General features: G+C 35.9%; 1 protein-coding gene and 1 long non-coding RNA gene across 3 annotated transcripts in view; one reads left to right on the top strand and one right to left on the bottom strand.

Moving 5' to 3' along the window:
- Positions 1-18,838, top strand: part of LOC149500554 (uncharacterized) — a 274,194-nt gene that overhangs the window by 214,469 nt on the left and 40,887 nt on the right. The window lies entirely within an intron of this gene.
- Or-17 (olfactory receptor 17) lies at positions 229-11,068 on the bottom strand. Of its 2 annotated transcripts, XM_089736496.1 has the most exons (4): positions 10,877-11,068; positions 7,912-7,971; positions 4,928-5,029; positions 229-4,198 (listed from the first exon to the last, which is right to left on the bottom strand). In XM_089736496.1, the coding sequence occupies exons 2-4, from the start codon at positions 7,913-7,915 to the stop codon at positions 1,359-1,361; spliced, it is 2,946 nt and encodes a 981-aa protein (XP_089592622.1). In that variant the 5' UTR covers positions 7,916-7,971; positions 10,877-11,068; the 3' UTR covers positions 229-1,358. The 2 variants fall into 2 exon arrangements, with proteins under 2 accessions (XP_089592622.1, XP_089592623.1); XM_089736497.1 differs by lacking the exon at positions 7,912-7,971.

Here is an 18,838-nt window from a genome sequence, read left to right as displayed (position 1 = left end):
TCAAGCCCGTAGAAAGTCCAGGATCAAAGTCTTGTTTCCTAACTAAAACAAACGCTCGTCCTTTAGATCGATAAGTATGCTTCGTGGGAATAATTCAAATGGGTATCTACCCATTCAGACTAACAGTACGCTCTAATTCACATTTTTTTAGAAACCACGCGATTTTAATTAGATATTTATTACACATCATGGCGTTCGTAAAAACACGTTTACAATAAAAGAGATACGTTCTACATAGTTATTTAATTTCATTGTAACCCAAAATTATTTTACACACATCAGTCCTATTAAAGGTTACTGTATCTTCACTTATCCTCGCGATTTACACTGAAAAATGTCGTAGAAGGGGGACGAAGCATTTTCATTTCTGGTTGTTAGCCACTAAACTTCTCCAAAACGTTTGGCATTAACAACAGGAGTTTCTGACAAACAGTTCGAAACAATTGAAGATCCTTCACAAAGGCCCAAGATGCAGGCTTGCGACCAACCACACCGCAACACAAAAGAAATTCAAAATTCGCAACATAAAATCGTTGCTAAAGTTCACACTAACATTACACTAAATTTTAATGTCAATAGAAAACGCTAAATCACGCTACTAAATTATTAAATACACGACTATACTAATACAGATATAAGTAAACTTACAATACTAAAACAGAACTTGGGCGTTTCTAAATAATTTCACTTAACTAAACAGTAAATTTACCTTCAATATAATCTTCAATACAGTATAAGAGAACGTTACATAATATATGTATAATGTTATGTCATCACAAAATTAACTAGTGCCTACTTCGTTTACGATATGTAAACATGCAAATATTATAGTCATTAAGACAGACAGACGTATCTTAAGCAGCTGCCCTTAAACGAGTACCTAGTTAAATTCTAAATAAAAACCAATACTTTCAGAGTAAATGAAAAGTTATAAAAAGCATATCAGTCATGTCTAATGTCCATCATATTAAAGTCATTTGTACTATATTCACCTTATTATATACTTCAGTGTACTATACTTCAATACAGTAATATATACTTCATATACTTCAGTAAGGATGGCGAATCAATAAAAGCAGTTGACAATTACCAAATGAGTCCACCGGTTTTATAATGTATTATAATATTATTTGCTTAAAACTAAAGATTTTGAATTTTGCTTAGGCATTTAACAGATAACTCCTTTAAGACAAAAAAATTGAGTCTTAAAATTAAGATATATACGATTCTTTGGCACACCATGGCGGATTCGTCACCATTCGGCTTAAATTATTTAAATGTATAAGGATTGACCATCACTACTGCTAACCCAGCTATCTACATATAATGCACCTAATTTTTTTTTCTAAACAAACACTTTATTTCACTGATCGATTCTCATTCGATTTTATGCTAGACTTCGATTGACCGTTTCGACTTCCTAAAGATCTATTTTTATATTCCTCTATAGAAATTTTTTTGGTCCCTTCTTTATCTGTAACATTCTTTTCAAATAAAAATCTCTTCTTTGATATTTTTCGATCGATTAAAATTTCGTTTTCTTCGAGCAATCTCGATTTTAAAACAGATTTATTGAGAAAAGGCGAATCATTAATTGTTTCAACAGCTTCTTTAGAACTTTCACCGTTAGGAGACGCGTTTGAAACCTTTGAATTATTTCTGTTTTCTTCATTTGTTTTATGGGACGTAACCACCGCTTGGTCCTTTAATTTCTTCGATAGAGGGCACGGCTTGGACATAGGATTATTCATCTCAGTTTTATTTGATTCAACATTAGCAGTAAACGTAATGGAACTGGTATCAGGTTCAAAAAGGTTTGTTATTAAGTCATCTAATTCCTTCTGCACGGCATTTTTTGCTGCCACCGATTTTTCTGAAAATAATGCATGCCCCAATTCATCTTTTGGGTCTTTTTCCTTTTCAATAGAGTGTACTTGATATTGTTTTTGCGCTGATAATGAGCTTTCCGACTCTCTGTTCTCACATAATGGATTTTTTTTATTTTTTTCCAAGATATTGCTAAGTGGTCCGGTTCTAATATTGATTTTCTTAATGAGACCTTCATCATTCCTTCCAATTATTGAAGTATCTTCTGTAGATAGCATTGAATCAGGAGTGGAGAGATGCTGATTCGGCAATGTGTATGGAGGAGGTGGTACCGGTATTGGGGGTAGACCAGAACATTCAGAATATGGAACACGAGTCCCATTACCACCAGGCCAGCTACGATTTTGATTTATATCAGTGGAACGTGCCGGATTATTTTTACCATTACACAGTCCTCCATCGTAATAGGAACGCTGTCGATAGTAATTTGGATAATATTGTCGAGGGAAACCTTGCATTACAGACTGGTGAAAAGTTTGTGGTATATTTTGAGAATATGCTGGTCTGTAGTGGTTAGAAGATACCTCAGGCCTAATTGCGTTGGTGTAGATTGGAGGTATGAAGCGATTGTGCTCATTGTTATTTTGGGGAGCAGATAAAATGTTTTGATTATTGGAATTTCCCTGGGGTCTAGATACGCTAGGGACTTGGTTATGATAATATTTGCTTAAATTTGCTTGAGTATGTCCCTGGTTTATTAATGAATAATTGTTATGGATTCGTGGCAGATAAGGAGAATTGACATTATGGTGTAAATCATTACTTGAAGCAGGCATACTATGATTCCTATTGATGTAAATATTCTGGTGATTAGCAGTAGTTCCTGCATTATAGGCCACGACGTGGAATGAAGACTGTCTTGCTTGATCTTGGGACAACAATTGATTACTCTGTTTTTGATTCCTAGATATATGATTCAATATATTTTCACTGACTGAATTATTCGCAGAATTCATCATTGCACAATCAGCTGCTACTGCAGCCAATAGATTTTTAGAAGGTTGATTGCTTAGATCTTTAGGGGTGTTATTATAGCTTGCTTTTGGTTCAAATTGGGGTTTTTCTGATAGTGTCTTGTTAATTTGTTTTTCAATATCTTCTCGGACTCGTTTCAAATTGTTTTCATAAATATTCAGTGAAGATTGTAAGGTTGTTGATGGATTTGTAGACAGATTCGTTGGTTTGTTCATTTTATCATTCTCTCCAAGTTTAACCGTATTCGTTTCATTCAAAGGCGATCTGTTTGTGACATTCATATCAATATTATGTGCCGCGGATTGTGGACGAACCGTTTCATCATTTATTGGTTCAGTAATCTTCATATTTGTAGATTTTTCTTGTACTGTTGCAAGCTTCTTACGTTTGGTCTGAGTAGTTATATCGTAATTATCCATGCAATCGTTTTTCGAATCTTCAATACATTTGACAATTTTCGTTATCATCTTTCCATCCTGGAAATACCGTAACTTAAAATATATTTCTTTATTGGAGCAATGAGTTTTTACACGTTCTTCACTCTTTTCTCGACGTTTATCTGGTTTCATGCACTTATGACCCTCTCTATATTTCTTAGAATCTTTCAACTTCTTCTGAATAACTTTCGACTTTGTTGAATCTTTTCTGTTGTCTTGCTTATTATCTAAATCACGAAGTAGCCCTAACTCACTAGGTGAGTTTGATTTTGATTGAATAGAACTACTCATATCTTCAGGTTTGCTTTGATTACTTTTAACATTCTGAATAAATGTTTCGCTATCTTTGTCATTTGGCTTATTCTTATGTTTATTATCGATTTTAATTTTTTCAGGTATAGGTTTATTTAGTCCTTCAGTTTTATCTATGTTAATTTTTTTTTCAGTTACTACCATTCCGATTAATCCTTTGTTTCTTTTAAAATCAACTTCAGTTTTGTTTTTTTGACTGACTGCTCTTCGTATTTCTATATCTAATTTACGTCTGAAATATTCTTTTTCTTTATCTGTGCGTTTTAAATACTTTCCGTCGTTTCTCTTTGCTTTAGTTATTTCTTTCTTTTCCATTTCAGAACTCAGAACTACTTTACTGGTTTTTTTCTCTCGCGTATCTTTTTCAATATTTTGTTTGCTTTTATTTAAGTTTCTCAATATTTCTGATAAATTCTTCCTATAATACCATGGATATTTGAAACAGTCGACCAGTTTAACATTCAACGGCTTGATGTCACACTTATCTTCTAACACTGGCAAGTTCCGATAACTGCGAGACCCAGTCAGATCAATAATATCAACATCGGCCTCTTCTGCGACACAATCAAGATCAAATATTTCTGTGCCTGAAACAATAACATTTAACCAATTATTATTTTACAATAGCACTACCACTACTTTGTTTTAATTAAATAAATAAATCACGTTTCACAATTTTATTGGCTTAACCCTGAACTTATTTGCTGAACTTATTTTCATATACTTTGCAGACATTGTTAAAGGATTTAAAAAAAAAGAAAAATTACCTCAATTAATGACAAGAACCAATGCATTTTAAACAATGCAAAAGTCACAGCAAAATAATTTTAAATGGTCAATTTATAAATATTATCAACTTATTAAAAACACCATACGTGCGTGCGCTCAGACAAGTCCGTACAGATCGACACAGAAATATATATTATAGTATCACACTGCGCAATAGTCAGTATTCCGACGGTCCGCACTTTATACTTATTAATATAGAGTCGATCTATCGACGGTTCGCGGTCTAAGGATTAAGACAAATTGTCAAATTACCAGAGCCCATAAAAGTTAACGATATGGCTACCACCAAATTTGATCAGTTTTTAAATTTAAATTATATATTGCTTACTTAACTAGGTGAACCAATACAAGGCCCATCTAGTATTAGGCGTTAATCGGATTCATTACAGCCTCCCATCAACCTTGAAACACGAAATCGAATTATCGATTGAGTTAAATAACTCAATTGTCCGACCTTCAAACTTTACAATGCGTCCTAGTAAAAGAAAAAAGGGTCACAGTGCAAAAAAAAAATATAGGAAGCTTACCACGCAGTAAACCGTTCATTATACCGCCGCTTCCAAAATTAATCTTAATAGGATCATCAAAGATTTCTTCAAGCTCGTCATCGAACACCATCCTCACGGGACCTGGCAAAAGATTCGTGGACATTGATAAAATCATCACGTAGTGTGAAATGTTCAGACAATGTCAATAACAGAACAGAACGACGAGTCATCGAGGGTGCTTTAAGTCGTTACTGCGTGGAAGGCGATGATATAGCTTAAACAAAACAATTTTATTTACAAACAGCTGATTTTATAAAAAAACTGTAGGAAGTTAATAAGTGGTTTAATCGTGAAATAAACAAAAATACGATCAATTTAGATTTGACAATCTTTGTTGTAGAAGAATGAGAAACGTCCTTACGCTTGACAGAGTCGTCACTTACAAAGTAAAGAAAAATATATTTTATAATGAGGTCTCTCTCTTCTAACACTTAAAATTACAGATGCTTTATTTAGCTAACAACAAAAAGGACATATATGCAACTCCATAAGGGTACCCTACTAAACCACTTAAATCAAAAAAAGGAAAGGGCCCTTTTTATGTCACATGTATCCGAGGTAATAAAGGACAGAGTTATGACTGCATTTCCACTTCAAAACTTTTAAACCATAAATAAAATAAAACAAAATAATAAATAATATAAAATTCAACTTACAAACCAAGATAAATTTTTTGTACGGGAAATCCAACAGCAACAAAGCTACAATATAATATATAGAGAACGTCTCAATGCTATCGAATAACAATGATTTGTCATCGAAAATCTCAAAGCAAGTCCCTTTTATCTTTGAAAATGGTGAGATATTTAAACATAATTTACCAAATGATCAACTCAACTAAACAAATTTTACGATTAATTTGAGCAAACAATATTAAAAGAAGAATAACGGCTATAACAGTGAGTGACCAGTAAGGAGAATGAGGTTTAAAGCAAAATATCAATTAAATTCAAAGTGTTAAGCGGCGAGCAATTTTATTGTTAAAAAAAAAAAAAAAAAAAATTGCAATATGACAACAGGTCTGAACTATGTGAATGACAATTAGGATCTCTCTTCGGAATATCTCTGACAAGCGCTTTATACAAGAAAAGTGTGAGAAATTCAAACAACAAGTACAGATATGAACTAATTATGATCTACGAAATAGAAATGTAAATAATGAAGATGAAATTATATTTAATGTAAAAAAAAATTGCGTGATGAGATTACGACAGGAGAACTACATTAAAATTAGAAATGAATGTTATGAGTGATACAAAAACATTGTAAAAGATGAGGAACACTTGAGAAAGACAATATTATTTAATAGGAATATTATGAGAGGAACGTAATTAATATATTGAAATAGATAAGACCATCTAACACAGATAACCCGCAATCTGTTATCTGGGGTTATCTGTGCCATCTAACAACCGGTTGTTGGGAGAAAAACAGTCTTATGTATGCGGTGAATGATTGTATTTTAAAGAAAACAATTCAAAGAATAATTTATTATGTCGCAGACTTTTATAATCAAACAGAATTACAATCTTAATATAAATAAATCACGTGTCACGTTGTTTGTCCGCGATGGACTCCTAAACTACTTAACCGATTTTAAATTAAATTTGTACACCATGTGCAGTTTGATCCAACTTGAAAGATAGGATGGTTTTTATTTCGATTAATGGTCGCAATATTTATTAATTAACAATAAAAGGATTTCTTAAGTTGATTATTGTTATTAATTGTAAGTTTTATAAGTCTAAAACAGATGGCGCCTTAAAACAGTTTTACAGACAATTGTAATACTGTCTGACAGTAATATCTCATAGATGGCGCTGTGTTAAAAATACCAAACGTTTCACATAAGCTACAATTTAATGGCCTATACACCACGTGTTGCTGAGGCTAAATCATAAGTGAAATTTATTTCGTAGTAAACGCAATACAGTGAAATCCAATTGTTCTTACTTTGTTAATTTTTGGTATTCGCATAGTCGGCCACGTGTTATTTAGAAACAAAAACCTTAGCCATAGCAACGTGTGGCCGGGTCTGCTAGTTTAATTATAAATTTGAACTAAATACGTGAATGACAATGAAAACCTACGGGAATATCTCTGAGCAACACTTGCACACAAGAATAGGGTAAGATACTCAAACAAAGGATACAAATAATGAACTAATTATCTACGATATACACATGTAAATAAAGAAGATGCGGTTACAATTAGAAACACATGTTAAAGGACGTTACACATTTAAGGAAGACAATAATATAGAAATACAAATATTAGGAAGTTAATTAAATATTTGGGAGTATGTTACGGGAATAAATAGTCCCAAGTAGATTACAGTGTTTATTTCCGTATACACAGCGATTGCATGTAACAGAGATGCGAATGTTGCGATGGATGTGTGGAGTAACGAGAATGGATAGAATATGCAATAAATATGTTAGAGGAAGTCTAAAAGTGGCAACTGTGACAGAGAGGTTGAAAAATGCGCGTTTGGGATTTGGGATGGTATGGACATGTGATGAGACGAAATGAAAATGAGGTTAGTAAGAGAGTGCTAACTGGGATATAGAGGAAGAGGTAGACCTAAAAAGAAATGAATGGATTGCGTGTAAGAGGGGTGTGAGCGAAGAAATGGTAGGTATATGATAGAGGAGTATGGAAGGACAAAGCATGTTGCGCCAGGTGACTAGAAGAAGGGCAGGAGAATGATTATTTCCGTATACACTGTGTTACAATGTTTTGAGTATAGAAAACGATTGTTCCATTGTTACTACAGTATATGAACATGGAGACTAAAACTGACGCAGGATGAAGCGTCGGTTTGACCAGGGGGAAACAGAGGTCGTACTTGTGTACTCTGTAAAGAACTCTTCTCTTGTTTTTTTTTGTTTTGTGATTGTGTTGCGTGAGTGTTTTTTTTTTGGCAACTCATTGCTAGTAACGGTTACTAATAAAATACTTACTCATGTGATGGTGAGGGATCAACCCGCCGCCTACCACTGCGAATGGTCTTTAAGCCGCGCCTAGACAAGTTGTTCATTATTATCGTATTGCACATTTTTTTGTTATTTCGTTACATGCGGAAATCCAAAATACATACAACGTGTAGGTATAGGGAGTTGTGAAAAAAAAAGAAAAAACTTAAATGGGAAAAAGGTGGTGGTGTTTTTAACACTGCACACTTCAGATTGTTGAGCCGTAAAATTAACTGTGACAGATAATCGATAGCATCCATGAAGGATGTTGACCGATCACAACCCAATGAACCATATGCTAGGTCGTCTTCTAAGATAATAAAAATATCTCGCGGCTCAATACGATCTACAATGCATTTAATAGCATAAATTAGTAAAAGCAATTATAATATACGTGAGCTAATAAAACAATTCAACCAAAACGTTAGCCGGTGATTTTTACTGGTGGTAGAACCTCTCGTGAGTCCACACAGGTACCGCCTATTTCTGCCGTGAAGCATAATGCACTTCGGTTGTAACTATACTGAGACCTTAGAACTCATATCTTAAGGTGGGTGGCGGCATTAACGTTGCAAATGTCCATGGGCCCCAGTAACCACTTAACACCAAACGGGCTGTGAGCTAGTCCACCCATCTAAGCAATAAAGGTTTATTTAAAATTATTTTCTGAATAAAGACAAAACATACTCGGCGGTGTAACACTAAAGTAGCCATTTGAAAATGATCCGTCGTCTCAAATAACGCCATAGCGCGGCAAACTGTGCAATTTTAACACCTAACATATTTTTTATTTTATTGCATAGCTTAGTGGACGAGCTCACAGCCCCGCTGGTGCTATGTGGTTACCGGAGCCCATAGACATCTACAAAGTAAATGCTGCCACCCATCTTAGTTTTGGTGCTACAATAACCATAATATTCCACGTAAACCATACCCGATACTATGAACCTCATGTGAGAACATGAGAGAAACAAACAGAATGTGGCAGGTCGCTTACTTACTATAATTAATATGAGAAAGAAACATCGATAGAAAGACGAAAGGTATACCAGATCATGAGTTAAACAAAATCCAAGCAATGGCTCCACATTTTAGGCTATTGATGTTTTATTATTATTTATTTATTTGTTATTATTATTTATTATTATTATTATTATTTATTTGTTAGATGAGTGGACGAGCTCACAGCCCACCTGGCGTTAAGTGGCTACTGGAGTCCATAGACATCTACAACTTAAATGCGTCACCTACCTTGAGGTATAGTTCTAAGGTCTCAAGTATAGTTAAGAACGGCTGCCCCACCCTTCAAACCGAAACGCATTACTGCTTCACGGCGGAAATAGGCAGGGTGGTGGTACCTACACGTGTGGACTCACAAGAGGTCCTACCACCAGTAATTACGCAAATTATAATTTTGCGGATTGAATTTTTATTACACGATGTTATTCCTTCACCGTGAAAGTCAATCGTGAACATTTGTTAAGTACGTATTTCATTAGAAAAATTGGTACCCGCCTGCGGGATTTGAACACCGTTGCATCGCTAGATACGAATGTAAGGGACGTCTTATCCTTTAGGCCACGACGACGTCAAAATCTTGAAAAAAAGATGACTTTCTCAATTAATTAACTTATAATCAATACCTATTTAGCCACATGAAAAAAACCGTAAAAGCCGTACTGAGAACTTGTAGGCCGCCACGCATTATTGTTACAAAAAAGTATTTTAAAAAATATGCCAAGTGGGTTCTCTTGATAAAAACACCGATTGCGTCCATCGACAAAACAAGGCGTCTAGTAATTGGACCCCGGAACTCTTAAGAGCTCACCTCGAAACATGAGAACATTACAAAGATGTTTATTATAGGGATTTATGATATTTGAAGGTATTCGTGTCGAAGGCACAAGTGCAAGACGCCCTTTAAAATTTAAATTAATCACAATTTTTTTTTTTTTTTTATTGCCTTTGTAGGCAGACGGGCATACGGCCCACCTGATGGTGAGTGGTTACCGTCGCCCATGGACTTCAGCAATGCCAGGGGCAGAGCCAAGCCGCTGCATACCGCTTAATACTCTCCACAAGCCTCGTTTGAAGAAGGACATGTCATAGCGCTCGGGAAACACCGTGGAGGGGAGCTCATTCCATAGCCGGATGGTACGTGGCAAAAAAGATCTCTGGAAACGCACTGTGGATGACCGCAGTGGCTCCAGGTAGTATGGATGAACTCTACTCCGGTGGCGGGCGGTGCGATGGTAAAAACGAGATGCTGGTATCATCTCGAACAATTCCTCAGAGCACTCCCCATGGAACATACGGTATAAAATACAGAGGGAACCGAAGTCCCTCCGCAGACCCAGAGGCAATATCTAACATCTGTACTAATATATAAATCTACAGTGGTTTTTACGGATGTTCCGTTATAACTACTGAACCATGCATCCGATTGACTTGAAACTTGGTATCCATGTAGAAAATACATGTACTTAATGGATAGGCTAATATTTATGAGTGTTGGACTCCCTAATAATAATGACAATAAATAATAACGTTAATGTTAAATGCCCAGCGAAACGGGCGAGTACGGCTAGTAACATCTAAATGCAAAGCAAATACGTAATTTCTTTAATTTATTGCTCAGAGTGAGATGAGCTTCATATGTTTTTAAAAGATAAAGAGAGTGAGAGATAATATACTTTATTGCACACCGCAATAATGAAATCACTACATGATTTTTAAACCAATATGCTGTACTTACATAAAGATAGGGTATTAGAAAACACCAAAAAGTCATATTTTAACGCGTTTAAAAACCTACAAACCTACAAAAATAGCGAATTTAAGGTTTCCGTAATAAATGTTCTCAGGAATCTACTGAATTCGTAGTAAACAAATAAAATTTTCAAATGTTCCTTTTTAACCATACAAAATTAATTAAGTAATGAATTCAGTGTACCTCTTCAAGTCTCCTTCGTGTGCTTACGGTAATCGTTGGCGGAATCTCAGGATTTGCCATAAGTAACCCCAAAAGCATTCACGATATTTCTATTTATTTACCCATAGCACTAAAAATCTTCGTCCGGTTCTCTAGTGGTAGGAACATAAACGGTTTCGTGTATGCGATAATTAATACTAAGCGTGGGTAGTCAAACCGCAGAGATATTGGGTACCAACATCACTTGGTTTGCGATTAAAAGTAAAAATGTTCGCCTACCCGCAAACTCGCGTTCATCAATTCAACTTTATCAATATATACCGTACTAAGATGTAGCATTTGATTTGTGGGCGTTAAAGCAAAATTTTGCATAAAGCCGTATGGTCCAGGTAATATGTGAATCCGATCCAGCGGTAGATGAGTCTAGTGAAGCACTGCTCTTGCTAGGGCAGTTGTTATAAATCTCACAGGCTGAGATGCCTTAGAGGCATTAGATAGGAAAAAAGCTAATACTCAAACATCCATCATGAGAGAGTTGACTGCGCAGCACCCTTGTCTTTGTTCACAAGACTAAATAAAAAGAGGCTGGATGTCTGGGTACTACTGTACTGCTTATTATTGGAGCCAAGCATAATTTCTGGGGTATTTTGTGACCTGGTAACTATGACCTTTAGGTCAAGTCTTATTTTAATGTATGTTCTTATTTTTATGAAAAACTAGCTGACCCGGCAGACTTCGTATTGCCTCAATCGATAAACAAAGGACCTAAACTTTTGTATAAAATAAACTTAAAACAAACAAAAGGAATCCGTCCGATGGGGAACACGTCAAAGGAAAACCAAAATTGTTATTTTCATTTAATACCGAGCATTTTCATATTTATCTACCTTTTAAACCTTCTCTGGACTTTCACAAATAATTCAAGACCAAACTTAGCCAAATCGGTCCAGCCGCTCTCGAGTTTTAGCGAGACTAACGAACAGCAATTCATTTTTATATATACAGATTATAATATGGAGTGAAATGAAATGAAGGTGATTATTTTGAGACATTAATCAACTTTTTTTTTATTGCTTAGGTGGATGGACGAGCTCACAGCCCACCTGGTGTTAAGTGATTACTGGAGCTCATAGACATCTACAAGATAAATGCGCCACCCAGCTTGAGATATAAGTTCTAAGATCTCAGTATAGTTACAAGGATGGGGCAGTCCAATACAATAGGTACAATACAAATAGGAATTTACTGACCATTTAATGTACTATATGAAAACACCTCATAAGTTTCCTCTCATAATTTGTTTCATCTACCCACAAGTACACTTTTACAAATTCTAAACGGTTAATAAACTGCCATTATTTGCCGCCTGGTGTAGTGGTAAGTGACATGGTCACTACACAAGGGGGTCGCGGGTTCGAATCCTTTCCGTTATCTGGTACCTGTAACACAAGTTCTTTACGAACTTATCACGGGACCAGTTAAGGTGGTGTGTACTATTGTTAGAAAAAAAATTATAATAATTAAAAAAAAAATTAAAAAAATATTACACGCTTTAAGCCTGAAGAAATACTACAATACACAAATTCGAGCTCCCGCGAAAAGTCATTTTTTAGGTATGGCAATTGGCATCTTGCGACGCCATTGTAGCGAGTGTCAAGTTTAAATGTTTAATTATTAAATACATACATAATCGGTTATATAAAAAGATGTGAAGGGAAATGAGATTTGATTAATTAGAGAGTTTAATTGATTGGGATGAAATGAAATGAAACAAGATGAGATGAGATTAAATAAAGCCTCAGTAAGATGGTGGTTAATTACAGAGATTTTTTCCGTAGACTTTCTGAAAGAACTCAAGAAAATAAGTCCAGCAGCTTTGTTTTATTTTCCCACATATATACCGAACATTTAAAAAGCCACCTACCTACCTCTATTACAAATTTAAACCTGAAGAAACACTAAAGTAACAAAATAAAACAATTTTACACAACTTCTGTTCTATCGTTCCCGCCAAAAAGTTCTTATTTTTCAGTATTCTAAAAGCTTGCCATATCGAAAACAAAAAAATTGTTTAGTTTTGTTGGTAGCATTCAGAAAGACAACATGACAAAACTATTTTATTTATTTACCTTAGTAAGTTTATTTAACTGATACTCACGCTTGCAAAGAAATCTTTATTTATAAATTGATATGATTTATAATATAATTACATAACTACTAACATTACAGAAGCCTACTAACTATGAAATATTTACAAATTAATATTCTAAAAAGTTCGAATAAACTAAACTTTGAATTACTTATAATTTTAAATTTTAAAAGACATTGTACTTACATTTGTACCTGTTTTATAACTCACCTGCATACAGTATGTTTCAAGGTTAATATTTATTATTCAGAATAAACACAACAATACTTTAATTACCTAATTTTAATACGTATTATTAATAAATAAACGTGCTCAGGCTATCTTCTCGCGTTACGCTTGAAAACAACTGTTACACTAAGTTCGAAAATGACGTATTCGAGAAATTCGAATCCCGATCGTTTTGCTTACTATAAAATTTTATTCTGTCCACATAGCTCCGTCGATTGCTTTTCTATTATCGCATGTATTTCTTGAATTGCAAGGCTCACAATCGTTTACCTTTAATCATTCGTGTTACACCATGGAGGTTTCAGTTTAAACAATGCCCTTTTTATCGAAAAAAAGTTTCAATTTACAAAAAGGTTACATTAATAATATTTTGTCTAGTTTATAATGTGTTATTGGATTATTATTTGGCCCGTGTTACGAGGTGAGCGATTGTATTGTTAAAAGAAAGATATGAATGATATGAAGAAAGAAAGATGCTTATTTATTTAAACGAAGTTTATTTGAAGTCGTCGTGGCCTAAAGGATAAGACGTCCGGTGCATTCGTATGTAGCGATGCACCGGTGTTCGCATCCCACAGGCGGGTACCAATTTTTCTAATGAAATACGTACTTAACAAATGTTCACGATTGACTTCCACGGTGAAGGAATAACATCGTGTAATAAAAATCAAACCCGCAAAATTATAATTTGCGTAATTACTGGTGGTAGGACCTCTTGTGTGTCCGCGCGGGTAGGTACCACCGCCCCGCCTATTTCTGCCGTGAAGCAGTAATGCGTTTCGGTTTGAAGGGTGGGGTAGCCATTGTGACAATACTGAGACCTTAGAACTATATCTCAGGGTGTGTGGCGCATTTACGTTATAGATGTCTATGGGCTCCAGTAACCACTTGACACCAGGTGTGCTGTGAGCTCGTCCACACATCTAAGCAATAAAGAAACGATATCACGAATTTCTTATAGAAATAGAATTCAGTTAAAGTACGCGATTAGGAGTTTTAGTGTTTATAAAGATCCATAGGACGTGTTCACTGAATTTATTAAAACTAGTAGCCCCCCGTATTAATAAAGACAAACAATATTTAATCTATTCTCAATTTGGCCACAGACTATAAGCAATAAGAAAAGTTTGACAATAAACAAATAGTATGCATGCGTGTGTGTGTCAAATACATGGTAGTGTGTGCATTTTTTTATTTATTGATTTAATGTATTTTTTATGCATAATTTAAATAAATATTAACATTCTGCACTGTTTCTCTATATTCTCTATAAGTGTGAGAATTTTCATACTCCTCCGTCCACGCAATTTTTTGTAAAAAGGGGTACAAAGTTTTTGCTTCATGTATTAATATATAGATGCTTCCAAGATTTACGATGGATATTAAGTGACCGAAGTCTGATGTTTGACTATTGAAATCTGTACGCATCCAACCTTTTTACACTGACTGCACTGTTGTCTCCAACAATTCACTGGTATCCCAAGAAGCTATTCCAGCTACCCGTGATCTGTTGGTGAGCTCGCGGGGCTTAAACTGGGAAGACTTGCTCTAGCAAGGACAGTTCCTCGCTCAATTTACCATCTGTTTGGAATTCCGACCCACTGAGATGATCCGACGAGAAACTCATTGTCATCAACGGATTGTGTCTATAGGTTAGTTTGCACGTCCAGTTCTTTATTACATTCAATGAGTTCGACGAGGACGGTGACAGGCTCTTCAAGCAACGAGAGTGGGTCCAAGGGATCAGGAATGATAATGGTACTTGAACCATTATACCATAGTTCACTTGCGGACTATTGAAGTCGTTATGGCCTAAAGGATAACACGTCCGGTGCATTCGTACTAGGCTGCACTAAAGTATCGGGAATGGAATATTTCCACTGTTCCTGTCATATTAAAATCTTTTTAATTGAAAACTCCTTGGTTTTCAAAATCGAATACCATTTATTTATTTAAAAAAAGATTCTCGGTCTTATCACGAGGTTTTGTCAAACTTGTTTAGTCGTTGAGAAAATGGAATTGACTCGAGAAAATTCAAGAGCGATGATTTATTATAACTTTCGAAGTGGTTTAACACAAAAACAGTGTGTTGACCGGATGATTTCTGCATTTGGTGATGAAGCCCCATCCAAAACCACAATTTATCGCTGGTTTACTGAGTTTCAACGTGGACGTGTCAAGCTCAGTGATGATCCCCGCCAAGGTCGTCCAAAAACTGCAGTCACCCAAGAAAACGTTGATGCTGTGCGTAAGCTGATTGAGGAAGATCGACATGTGCCATACCGCGAAATTCAGGCAACTTTAGACATTGGCATGAGTCAAATACAAATAATCTTGCATGAACAATTAGGTGTAAAAAAGTTGTTTTCCCGATGGATACCGCATTCGCTCTGTGAAGAGCAAAAAGCGGCTCGCGTTACTTGGTGCGTCAGAAATCTCGAAAGATTCCACGCAGGATCCTCAAATGCTTTATACAACATTGTATCAGGTGACGAATCCTGGATATACGCGTACGAACCCGAAACAAAAAACCAGTCACGAGTTTGGGTGTTCGAAAATGAGTTAAAGCCAACAAAAATTGTTCGTTCACGGAGTGTTGTAAAAAAAATGGTGGCCACGTTTGTCTCCGAAACCGGCCATGTTACGACTATTCCTCTTGAGGGACAAAGAACGGTTAATGCAGAATGGTATGCTAGCATTTGTTTGCCACAGGTCGTTTCTGAACTCCGTAAAGAGAACTGCAACCGCCGCATCATCCTCCATCACGACAATGCGAGTTCTCACACCGCGCACAGAACAAAAGAGTTTTTAGAGCAAGAAAACATAGAATTATTAGACCATCCGCCGTACAGCCCCGACCTAAGCTCTAATGATTTCTATACTTTCCCTAAAATAAAGAATAAATTGCGTGGACAGAGATTTTCATCACCTGAAGAAGCTGTGGACGCCTACAAAACGGCCATTTTGGAGACCCCAACTTCCGAATGGAATGGTTGCTTCAATGATTGGTTCCATCGTATGGAAAAATGTGTCAAATTTCGCGGAGAATACTTCGAAAAGCAATAAATACATTTTTAAATAGTAATGTTGTGTCACTTCGTTAATTCCCGAAATTTTCAGTGCCGCCCTCGTATGTAGCGATGCACCGGTGTTCGAATCCCGCAGGTGGGTACCAATTTTTCTACTGAAATACGTACTCACCAAATGTTCACGATTGACGTCCACGGTGAATAAATAACATCGTGTAATAAAAATCAAACCCGCAGAATTATAATTTGCGTAATCACTGGTGGTAGGACCTCTTCGGAGTCCGCACGGGTAGGTACCACCGCCCCGCCTATTTCTGCCGTGAAGCAGTAATGCGTTTCGGTTTGAAGGGTGGGGTAGCCGTTGTGACAATACTGAGACCTTAGAACTATATCTCAGGGTGTGTGGCGCATTTACGTTATCGATGTCTATGGGCTCCAGTAACCACTTAACACCAGGTGGGCTGTGAGCTCGTCCATCCAACTAAGCAATAAAAATAATAATAATAATAATAATAGTAATAAGGGTTAGTTCGAAGTATCAGTTGAATGGAATATTTGAAATATATTCAACTGATAATTATTTTTAATAACTGTATCTTTTTTATTTGATTGGTTTTGTTAATTTTAAGTATGTTTCAATAATACTATGTACACATATGGACTTGTTGTTGTCTGAAATAAAATAAATCATTCATTCATCATTCATTCATTCATAATTCATTCATTCATACATTCTGTATACACGAATAATATTTACCAAACAGTTAGTAAACGAATCATTCCGACTATGAACCTTAATGGTAAACATATTTAGGGTCTCAATACAAAACAACACAATTAGTAAATTATATAGTAAACAGGATATTATTACTAATAAGAGGAGAATAAATACATATTAACTAATGTTCCAATTACAAATGATCAAGTAACATGTGGAAATAAGCATATTAAATTTAATATTAACAATGATTTAGAACTCAAGAATTAAGAATTAAGAGTTAGGTTATAAAGAATTGATATTTGATTGATCGTGTAATAAAAATCAAACCCGCAAAACTAAACTATACATAGTTTGTATAATTAGTGGTGGTAGGACGCCTTGTGAGTCCGCATGGGTAGCTACCACTACCCTGCTTATTTCTGCTGTGAAGCAGGGATTCAGTTTCGGTTTGAAGGATGGGGCAGCCGTTGAAACTATGTATGCTGAGACTTTAGAACTCATATCTCAAGGTGGATGGCGGTATTTACGTTGTAGATGTCTATGGGCTCGGGTAACCACTTAACATCAGGTGGGCCGTGAGCACGTCCACCCATCAATACAATAAAAAATGTGTGTGTGTGTGTGTGCAAGTCACACACGGTAGAAGTGAAACTTATAAAATATTGCAAATGATGCGATTAAAAAAAGCAGCAGCGTAACGACAAGTTCTTTTATTTGTGGCTTGTTTTATTAACACTATCCCTCCTTCGTTGGCTTTGGCTAGCGGTAGCGGCAGTGGCGGAAGGGGGCGTGTTAACATGGGTTGGCGGCTTAGCTGGCGGCAGGGTAGACAGCTGACGTCACGTCCGTTACAAAAATATAAAAATAATCGCAAGGGTCAACCACCCCGGGGGAACCGCCTGCATGATCACGGCATCGCGACGCCTTGTAGGTATTATTTATCAAGAGAAATACGAGAACGTCTATCAACTGTGTAACATCTCGCCACCGCGATTCAGGAATTGTTGACTTTACGTGCAGTGACATCTGTTGATAATAAACTGAATAGAAAAAAATCTTACGTTGCGAAAGTTTTTCCCCGGTTAGGGTACCCCTCCGCATCGTCCCATAAGGAACTTCGCTCCAAAAAAACAAAGAAATGAATTTCGAAAAATAAATAAATCATCCATTTCCGATACTTTTTTGACTGAATGTCTTCGATCAATATTATTGATCAATATCATCAATCAATCAATATTATTGATCGAAGCTGAATGTACACCTTTAATATGCAGAATAGAATTGAATTTAAGTTAAGATCTTGGATTTTTCGTCGAGACTAATTACATATACCATAAAGATAAAAATTATTATTTAATCCACAATCCAAATGTTGGTTGGTCTGTTCTACCCAAACATCCTACAGATCACGTCCAACGCACACAGTTCTTTAGCCATTCAAAGCGACAGATCGTAATTATGATAGCACAAGTCATCCACAAGCGGCTCAAAAGGCAGGAAGTTGAGTCCCGTTTTAAATCTCCGCCTTTTTCTTTTCAGGTTCATGCGGTTAAATTTTAAAATCCTGGCTGCAGTTTGTGATTTTTTTGATGTGAAACCTCTTTATCGACGTAGGGAGGAAAAAACGTATGTAACGTTTTTCGGATACGCGCCATCTTAATTTCTTCCGTTACGCACCATGTTTATTTTATTTCAATTCAGTTTATTATCAACAGATGTCACTGCACGTAAAGTCAACAATTCCTGAATCGCGGTGGCGAGATGTTACACAGTTGATACGAGGTTCTCGTATTTCTCTTGCCCAATCATACTTAACTGGCTAAGGGGATACCGTGATCATGCAGGCGGTTCCCCCA

The sequence above is a fragment of the Bombyx mandarina genome, chromosome 21, assembly GCF_030267445.1.
Source record: "Bombyx mandarina strain Sakado chromosome 21, ASM3026744v2".
NCBI lineage: Eukaryota > Metazoa > Arthropoda > Insecta > Lepidoptera > Bombycidae > Bombyx > Bombyx mandarina.
This window is presented reverse-complemented; position numbering and strand designations above follow the sequence as displayed.